Source organism: Cetorhinus maximus, chromosome 28, assembly GCF_964194155.1.
Source record: "Cetorhinus maximus chromosome 28, sCetMax3.hap1.1, whole genome shotgun sequence".
Classification (NCBI taxonomy): domain Eukaryota; kingdom Metazoa; phylum Chordata; class Chondrichthyes; order Lamniformes; family Cetorhinidae; genus Cetorhinus; species Cetorhinus maximus.
In genome coordinates, this window is record NC_135906.1 from 3,487,081 (window position 1) to 3,496,879 (window position 9,799).

A 9,799-nucleotide genomic window follows, 5' to 3' on the forward strand; every position below is an offset into this window, starting at 1 on the left:
GAGCCAAAGTAAATCGTGGGAAGAGCGAGGCCATGTTCTTTGGGAACTGGGCTGACCGATCCTTTGTCACCTTCACCGTCAGGGCTGACGGCCTGAAGGTGCTGGGGATATGGTTTGGAGGGACCGGGGCATGCATTAGAAACTGGAAGGAGCAAGGGTCTATGGTGCAAAGAAAACTGGGCATGTGGGAGTGACGCTCCCTCTCCATTGCGGGTAAGAACCTGGTCATCAGGTGTGAGGCACTCTCGCTGTTGCTGTACGTGGCGCAGGTCTGGCCCATTCCACACTCCTGCGTGGTGGCGCTCACCCGAGCCATCTTCCGCTTTATCTGGAGGTGGAAAATGGATCGTGTCCGCAGGGACGCGATGTACAAGCCTCTAGATAAAGGGGGAGAAAATGTGCCCAACAAGCCCTCAAACTGTGTGAGGCTGCATCAAGCTGTGCGTAGATCCTCAGTACGCAAACACCAAGTCTCACTACGTGCTGAGGTTCTACCTGTCCCCGGTGTTGCGAAGGATGGGTCTGGCCACGCTGCCGCGGAACGCTCCAAGTAGTTGGACCGTGCCGTACCACCTGTCCCTGGTGGAAAAATTTATGCAGAGAAACACCTTTGACCACAAGTCCATCAGGCAGTGGTCAGCACGTAACGTCTTAGAGGCCCTGAGGGAAAAGGAGAGGGTGGATCCTGTGGGATGGTTCCCCGAGCAGACTGTCAAAGTCATTTGGCAGAATGCCTCATCGCCAGTACTTTCCAACAAGCACCAAGGCGTGGCTTGGCTGGTGGTGAGAAAGGCCCTCCCCCGTCATCCTTCCTACACGCCAGGACTCTCACCCCCTCTGCACGTTGCTCTCGAGGTGGCTGTGGTGGGGAAGAGACCGTTGTTCACCTCCTTGTGGATTGTGCCTTTGCAAAGAAGGTCTGCAGAGAGATGCAGTGGTTTCTGTCGAGGTTCATCCTGAGCAGTTCTGTGACACAGGACTCTGTGCTCTACGGGCTGTTCCCAGGGACACACACTGAGACAAACATCAACTACCGCTGGAAGATCATCAACTCGATGAAAGACACTCTTTGGTCTGCCAGAAACTTGTTGGTCTTCCAGCGCAAAGAGTTGTCCCCGACCGAGTGTTGCAAACTGGCACATTCCAAAGTCCAGGACTACGTGCTGAGGGACGCACTAAAGCTTGGGGCAGCCACCACAAAGGCGCAATGTGGAAGGGTCGCTGTCTAAGACCTTTCTGCCATAGGGCACCTAGGGGCTGGGAAATGTTGAGAGCCCCTCGGGCTGCACAGCTGAAAATGAATGTCTGCAGTGAATACTAATTGTATTGAAGCACCTCAGAGAGCAACATGATGTATGTTGATAACTCCAATACCTTTGTCTGATTATCTGTAATGACCATATTGAAATGATTGTAATATTCATTGATTGTATTGATGCACCTTGTGATCCATGTGTAAAAGTTGAATCTGATTGTAGTTTTGTGATGGTGATTTTGAAATGTTTGTAATGTTCTTCCAGATATTTTATGAATAAAGTATATTTTTCATTAAAACAAAATCTGTTCTTATCAGTTTAATATCTGATACGTCCCTTATCTGGGGACCATATATTAAATTGATTTTTGGAGCAGGGAGATGGAACAGGATCTTTCTCCGTCCACTCCACACATCGACCTGGTATTGCAGCGTCTTCAGGAATGGTGCAGTTTTGCCCTCTACAGGGTGAAAGGGAAACTGAAAAGAAGAAAAAGTCATTCAGAGCATTGTCCTGCTTTCCATCATTGATCTGGTTGAACTGAACTTGTGCTGAGTGGCAGGACAGGCTCATTGGTGCCAGACTGAGTGATGCCCCCTGTTGGATTTTGGTGCAACTGCAGGGCTGCAGCTGGTGTGCACTTGTTCTGCTTGTCAGGGCGGAGCCCGGGACTGGACGATGCCCCCTGTTGGATTTTGAGGCTGTTGCAGGCGCTGCTTCAGGGAGGCAGCATCAAGCAAGAAACGCCTGATGCTCAATGCTGGCTGTTGGGTATTCAGCCCGTGTTCGGCCACACGCAGCAAAACGGACGGTGAAGCCGGAGGCCGAGGAAGACGGGACGGGCGCATGGGTTTCTGGGTTATTGCTTCTCAGCCTTTTGGCTAAGATCAGTTGTAGTGAAGCGATGGCTCAAACCAAAGGAGCCCCAAACCAGGGGGTACGTAACACCGTTCGGGTCACGGTGAAGGACAGTGAAGGGGGAGCACCCATGGATCAGGCCTTCCTCATCAAGCGGATCCTGTTGAAGGCGTGTGGATTTGAAGCGGAGGAGATCTACTCCCTGCAAGACTTCCCCAGCGCTGGATATTTCGACGTGACCTTCAGGAATGTTGCTGCCTTCGTCAAGTTCCTGAAGGTGTTCGAGAAGAAGAGAGACCAGCCGGAGATGAAGATCCTGACGGTGGAGCCGCTCTTTGCTCTGCCGTTGCAACGGGACCGTGTGGTGACGGTGCATCTCTACATCCCCCACGTCCCTGTCGCCGACGTGTTCACCTTCCTCGCCAGGTACGTCGACAAGGTTGGGAGCTGCACCGAGGTTAGAGACGCCTTCGGGATTTGGACATGCAAACGCCAGGTTAAGGTCACGCTCAAGACCGACGGTAAGGGAGCCATCTCCATCTCCTTCCAGCTTCACTATCGGGAGAAGCCGTGGCTACCTTGTCTCCGATGGGCAGCCCAAACTTTGTCACTCATGCGGCAAGTCGGGGCATATGGCGGCCAACTGCAGCGCCGCCCTCTGCAAGAACTGCAAACAGGAAGGGCACCAGACAAAGGACTGCAAACAGACTAAGTACTGCAACCTGTGTGGTGAGGCAGGTCACCTCTACAGGACCTGCCCCAAACGCTGCCTCACTTATGCACAGGCAGCCAAAGCCAACGAGGGGGAAGCAGAAGAAATGCTTCATGTCACTACTACCAAGGATACTTGCAACACTCCAACCACCATGGCCCCCAGTGAGAACAACGGGACAAAGGAGGATGCAGAGAGAGACAAGGTGGAGGAAAAGATTGAGGCAGCAGACAGCCAATCAACAGCACTGACCCCTGAACCTCCCACTCCTCAGGAGAGCGAATCAATGGAGGAGGAAGCAGCAGAAAATCAGCAGGGAGAGTGGCAGCTGGTGAAGAGAGCCAAAAGGAAGAAGGGGCTAAGAAGGGACCAAGCCACTTCTCAGACAAGTGGCAAGAGGCGTCTCCCATCCGACGCGGATGACAAGGGCAGCTGCTCTTCGGACAAAGATGTGCCAGGGCGGCACCTACAGAAGAAGCAGCAAAGCTCTAGGGAGTTGTAGAGTGAGACACCCGAGCTCCAGAACATTGGAGACATTGAGGAGACCATCGCACCCCAACTTTGCCTACAACCCGAAGAGGCCAGCGCACCCCAGCCCCAGCAATCTGGGAGCAGTGAAGTGCTCAGCGCACCCCAGCTCCGGGAAGCCGGGAGCAGCAACGCCCCAGAGGGGGAGAGGATTGGGGAAGCTTCTCCAACAGAGGACATTTCAAATCCCGTTCTCTGCACGAAACCCCAGATGCCACCTGAGCAGATCATCTCCAATGGGGAGGTTCAGGACAGTTTCCTCAGCCCATCCAAAGCGAGGCAATTTGTGAACACTATGGGTAAGCAGGAGCAGACCAAAGGTCTGGGACTCTCAGAGGCAACAGGTTTGGTAAGAGACTAAATGCTTTAAAATGGGTGTAAAGATTGTATCCATAAATGTGCGTAGCATTAAATCTACTACGCGATGTGTTGCGACCTTGGACTACCTAGCCAAGGTCAAAGCTGACCTGTTGTTTCTGCGGGAGTGTGCGATACCGCACCTCAACTCCTACAGGCAATGGTCACGATGCTGGTCCCATGGGCCATCGATCAGATCGGGCGGAAACGACTCTCGTTCCTCCGGCCTGGGTATTCTGCTGTGGGGAGGCATTTCACCGTCTCCGAGGTTAAGGAGGTGGTGGGCGGGCGCCTCCTCATAGCAGACATAATGTACAAGAATGCTCCACTCCGGTTAATTAACGTGTATGGCCCGTCACAAGGGGCCGAGCGGCTGGAGGTTTTTCAGCAGCTCCCACTGCTGCTGGCGACCTCCAGGCCGGTCATTCTGGGCGGTGACTTCAACTGCATCATCGATGCGGCTGGACGATCCGGCAGGGCCGACAGCAGATTGGACGCTACGTCCAGATCCCTGATCGAAACAGTTAAGGATGCCAAGCTGCACGACGCCTTCAGCAACCCTGTATACGGAGCGCAGCGTAGATACACCTGGTCGCAGCCAGATGTGTCCAAAACCGTTCCTGGATAGACTTGCTATTTGTATCACAAGCGTTCGCAGTCAGATCCACTGACGTCAAGCCGGTGTTCTTCACTGACCACTGCCTCCTACTGGCTGACTGTCACTTACAGGAAGACCAGAGGGTTGTCCGGGGGACATGGAAGCTAAACGTACAACTGCTAACCCCAGAGAACATTGAGGAACTCAAGAGGGATTACAAAGGTTGGAGAACTGTGAAACCCCTCTTTGAGTCCCTGACACCCTGATGGGAAGTGATCAAGGGAAACATCAAGAGGTTTTTCATCCTCAAAGGCACCCAGAAAGCTAGAAAGGAACAGAGGGAAATGTCCCGACTCCAGAAAAACATGCAGAATCTGCTCCGGCTGCAGTCGTTGGAGGTCGATGTCAAGGAGGAATTCCAAGAGGTGAACAGCCAGCAAGCCTCGCTCTTTGCCTCGGAGGCCTCGAAGATCATCTTCCGTTCCAGAGTCCGCTCTGTGGAGCAGGATGAGATGTGCTCACACTTCTTCCAAAAGGTACACAGAGAGAGCTCTGTGATCAGCAGCCTGAAGGAAGAAGATGGTTCAGTAAAGTCATCGCAGTCCGACATTTTGAGGATCAGCAAATCCTTTTATGTCGGATTGTATGACGTGAAGCCCACAGACAGCACAGAGTCCCAGTCCTTCCTGTCCTCCATTACAAAGGGCTTTGATGACAGTACATGGGAGAGTCTGGACAAACATGTTGGATGTGCTCTCAAAAAGGGATTTGGGGAGGGAATCCACAACACGGCAGGAGTCTCACCCCCTCTGCACGTTGCCCTCGAGGTGGCTGTGGTGGGGAAGAGACCGTTGTTCACCTCCTTGTGGATTGTGCCTTTGCAAAGATGGTCTGGAGAGAGATGCAGTGGTTGCTGTTGAGGTTCATCCTGAGCAGTTCTGTGACACAGAACTCTGTGCTCTACGGGCTGTTCCCAGGGACACACACCGAGACAAACATCAACTGCAGCTGGAGGATCATCAACTCGGTGGAAGACGCTCTTTGGTCTGCCCGAAACTTGTTGGTCTTCCAGCGCAAATAGTTGTCCCCGACCGAGTGTTGCAGACTGGCACATTCCAAGGTCCAGGACTACGTGCTGAGGGACGCACTAAAGCTTGGGGCAGCCACCGCAAAGGCGCAATGGGGAAGGGTCGCTGTCTAAGACCTTTCTGCCATAGGGCACCGAGGGGCTGGGAAATGTTGAGAGCCCCTCGGGCTGTACAGCTGAAAATGAATGTCTGCAGTGAATACTAATTGTATTGAAGCACCTCAGAGAGCAACATGATGTATGTTGATAACTCCAATACCTTTGTCTGATTGTCTGCATTGACCATATTGAAATGATTGTAATATTCATTGATTGTATTGATGCACTTTGTGATCCATGTGTAAAAGTTGAATCTGATTGTAGTTTTGTGATGGTGATTTTGAAATGTTTGTAATGTTCTTCCAGATATTTTATGAATAAAGTATATTTTTCATTAAAAAAAAATCTGTTCTTATCAGTTTAATATCTGATACGTCCCTTATCCGGGGACCAAATATTAAATTGATTTTTGGAGCAGGGAGATGGAACAGGATCTTTCTCCGTCCATTCCACACATCGACCCGGTATTGCAGCGTCTTCAGGAATGGTGCAGTTTTGCCCTCTACAGGGTGAAAGGGAAACTGAAAAGAAGAAAAAGTCATTCAGAGCATTGTCCTGCTTTCCATCATTGATCTGGTTGAACTGAACTTGTGCAGAGTGGCAGGACAGGCTCATTGGTGCCAGACTGAGTGATGCCCCCTGTTGGATTTTGGTGCAACTGCAGGGATGCTGCTGGTGTGCACTTGTTCTGCTTGTCAGGGTGGAGCCCGGGACTGGACGATGCCCCCTGTTGGGTTTTGAGGCTGTTGCAGGCGCTGCTTCAGGGAGGCAGCATCAAGCAAGAAACGCCTGATGCTCAATGCTGGCTGTCGGGTCTTCAGCCCGTGTTCGGCCACACGCAGCAAAACGGACGGTGAAGCCGGAGGCTGGGGAAGACAGGACGGGCGCATGGGTTTCTGGGTTATCGCTTCTCGGACTTTTGGCTAAGATCAGTTGTAGTGAAGTGATGGCTAAAACCAAAGGAGCCCCAAACCAGGGGGTACGTAACACCGTTCGGGTGGCAATGAAAGACATTGAAGGAGGAGCACCCATGGATCGGGCCTTCCTCATCAAGCGGATCCTGTTGAAGGCGTGTGGATTTGAAGCGGAGGAGATCTACTCCCTGCGAGACTTCCCCAGCGCTGGATATTTCTACGTGACCTTCAGGAATGTTGCTGCCTGCGTCAAGTTCCTGAAGGTGTTTGAGGAGAAGAGAGACCAGCTGGAGATGAAGATCCTGACGGTGGAGCCGCTCTTTGCTCTGCCGTTGCAACGGGACCGTGTGGTGACGGTGCATCTCTACAACCCCTACGTCCCTGTCGCCGACGTGCTCACCTTCCTCACCAGGTACGTCGACAAGGTTGGGAGCTGCACCAAGGATGGAGACGCCTTCGGGATTTGGACATGCAAACGCCAGTTTAAGGTCACGCTCAAGACCGATGGTAAGGGAACCATCTTCCATCCTCCTTCCAGCTTTGCTATCGGGGGAAGCCGGGGCTACCTTGTCTACACTGGGCAACCCAAACTTTGTCACTCATGCGGCAAGTCTGGTCATGTGGCGGCCAACTGCAGCGCCGCCCTCTGCAAGAACTGCAAACAGGAAGGGCACCAGACAAAGGACTGCAAACAGACTAAGTACTGCAACCTGTGTGGCGAGGCAGGTCACCTCTACAGGACCTGCCCCAAACGCTGTCTCACTTATGCACGGGCAGCCAACGCCAATGAGGGGGAAGCAGAAGAAATGCTTCGAGTCACTACTACCAAGGACACTTGCAACGCTCCAACCACCATGGCCCCCAGTGAGAACAACGGGACAAAGGAGGACGCAGAGAGAGACAAGGTGGAGGAAAAGATTGAGGCAGCAGACAGCCGATCAACAGCACTACCCCCTGAACCTCCCACTCCTCAGGAGAGCGAATCAATGGAGGAGGAGGAAGCAGCGGAAAATCAGCAGGGGGAGTGGCAGCTGGTGAAGAGAGACAAAAGGAAGAAGAGGCTAAGAAGGGACCAAGCCACTTCCCAGACAAGTGGCAAGAGGCGTCTCCCATCCGACGCGGATGACAAGGGCAGCTGCTCTTCCGACGAAGAAAGGCAAGTGCGGCACCTACAGAAGAATCGGAAAAGCTCTAGGGAGTTGGAGGACGAGAAACCCGAGCGCCAGAACACCTGAGACAATGAGGAGACCAGCGCACCTCAACTTTGCCTACAACCCGAAGAGGCCAGCGCACCCCAGCTCCGGGAAGCCGGGAGCAGCGACGCCCCAGAGGGGGAGAGGATTGGAGAAGCTTCTCCAACAAAGGACATTTCAAATCCCGTTCTCTACACGAACCCCCAGATGCCACCTGAGCAGAACATCTCCAATGGGGAACTTCAGGACAGTTTCCTCAGCCTATCCAAAGTGAGGCAATTTGTGAACACTATGGGTATGCAGGAGCAGACCAAAGGTCTCGGACTCTCAGGCAACAGGTTTGGTAAGAGACTAAATGCTTTAAAATGAGTGTAAAGATTGTATCCATAAATGTGCGCAGCATTAAATCTATTACGCAATGTGTTGCGACCTTGGACTACGTTGTCAAGGTCAAAGCTGACCTGTTGTTTCAGCAGGAGTGTGCGATACCGCACCTCAGCTCCTGCAGGGGTCCAAGTGAGGCCTCACCCTCCCACTTCAATCCAGCTTCACTCTCTGCAACATCAAACATTCCAGTTAGAGAGGGGAAAGGGGGACGTCCAACATCTAGAGGATCAATGTCCCACCAGCTTCAGGTTCAAGATCTCTCCTTCCTCTGGAACCAAACCACAACTCCCTTGTGGCACCACAGTTACCCACATGGCAACAGGCACAAATGTCAATGCTCGATTCCTCCAATGGGGTGCAGATAAATAAGAGAAATAGCCCATCAACCAGGTTGTGCATCACATCCCCACACAACATCTCTGAGGGAGAGAGAGGGGGAACTTACACATTTTGCACCTTCTGGAAAGTACAAGCTTTGTTCCTGGAATCCCTCTGATCCAATGGAGCAACTTTCAGGTGACAGGTGATGAAAATCTGAGGGACACATTCAACACAAGTCATGATTCAGTGACTCCCTCCCAACATGGAGATCCCAATGATCAGCTTCCTCTTACCAAGGAACGGTCATCTCCAAGGAAACGGAACGCATCCAGGTCAAACCGGAGCTTGTCCAGCTCCTGCTCGTCTCTTGGCAACACAAAGGTTGAAAAGGAGTCCTCAGCTTTGCTGTCCAGGAGGCAACTGAAGAAAGATTAAAAAGGGACAGGAAGTGAATCAAGTGAAGCCATTGAGATGGGACCAGCTGGAGAAAGCAGAGAGCTCCTTACCCATTGTGGTCAATGAAGCTATATCTCGGGGTGGAGTCCTTGTCTGGGCTCAATGTAGCTACACAGCGGTCAATGTAGAGCTTCAGGGGCATGTGGTTGGTCATTGAAACAGAGGCCTCAATGTGAATGAGCTCACCCAGGTAGTAGACAGTCGAAGTGCGCTCTGTAAGCCAGTCACCTGAAGTACAAGAGGACAAGGGTTAGAGACAGTGGCTGTAACTCCCAGTGAGTGACTACAGGAAATCACTCCCCATCCACCCATCACATACCCTTCATTAGGCGCAGAGAGAATGACAGATTCCCTTCTCCAGACTTGGTGGAGCTGAATGGGATCCAGGTGGGCTTGATGGGGTCACTGCTCACATTGCCCTTCCTGGAAAGGCAGGGGAGTCATTTTAGGACATCTTCAGAGACCACCAGCAGCTGTAGATCTTATTGACAAAGAGGGTAAAGATTCTCACCTAAAATAACGACTCAATGGGAACAACAGCTCCATTCGTTCTCACAATGACAGATCCATGATACTCTGGGGTGTGGTTCAGGTGGGTGGTGTAGATGAGGAAATCTCCAATCATCTGAAAGAATCAGATTAAGGAATGAAGAACTGATCTGAAATGAGAATGTTCTCCACAGGGGTTAACAATGAAGTCATCCCATCCCCTGAAAACAATTCTGAGGAGGATTGACAGGGTCAGTGTGAAGAGGCTGCTTCCCCCCAGCCGGAGGAGAGTTGATTATTAGGTGTAGGCATCTCAGGTCAGGGGGTCACTTAAGATTAATGTGACAGGGAATTACTTCATTCAGCAGGTGGTGAATCTTTGGGATTCTAGCCCAGAGAGCTGTGAATGCTCAGTCACCGAGTACATTGGAGACAGATGGATTTATTTTGGGGAATGAAGGCAATGTTATGATGTGGCAGATGATGCTAGTCAGGTGGATCAAATCTACGAGGGAAACTTGATCAGGCACTCAACTGTTTTGCA

The 9,799-nt window shown here is 51.9% G+C and overlaps 1 protein-coding gene, 1 non-coding gene and 1 pseudogene across 2 annotated transcripts; 2 read left to right on the forward strand and 1 right to left on the reverse strand.

Annotated features, from left to right (window-relative positions):
* Nucleotides 1-1,538: 1,538 nt before the first annotated feature.
* Nucleotides 1,539-1,712, forward strand: LOC144669169 (U2 spliceosomal RNA; annotated as a pseudogene).
* Nucleotides 1,713-5,803: 4,091 nt separating this feature from the next.
* On the forward strand, nt 5,804-5,993 carry LOC144669192 (U2 spliceosomal RNA). The gene has a single exon (XR_013573628.1). It is a non-coding gene; the product is annotated as a U2 spliceosomal RNA (small nuclear RNA).
* Nucleotides 5,994-6,190: 197 nt separating this feature from the next.
* LOC144668739 (zona pellucida sperm-binding protein 3-like) lies at nt 6,191-9,312 on the reverse strand. Its single transcript, XM_078531069.1, has 5 exons — nt 9,278-9,312; nt 9,086-9,189; nt 8,817-8,994; nt 8,604-8,730; nt 6,191-6,361 (listed from the first exon to the last, which is right to left on the reverse strand). The coding sequence occupies exons 1-5, from the start codon at nt 9,310-9,312 to the stop codon at nt 6,191-6,193; spliced, it is 615 nt and encodes a 204-aa protein (XP_078387195.1).
* Nucleotides 9,313-9,799: the final 487 nt, after the last annotated feature.

Coding starts and splice junctions, on each gene's coding strand:
- LOC144668739 (XM_078531069.1), bottom strand. CDS start 9,312: ATGGAGCTGTTGTTCCCATTGAGTCGTTATTTTAG. Junction 9,190..9,277: donor CCATTGAGTCGTTATTTTAG/GTGAGAATCTTT, acceptor CTGCCTTTCCAG/GAAGGGCAATGTGAGCAGTG. Junction 8,731..8,816: donor AGCTTCATTGACCACAATGG/GTAAGGAGCTCT, acceptor ATCTTTCTTCAG/TTGCCTCCTGGACAGCAAAG.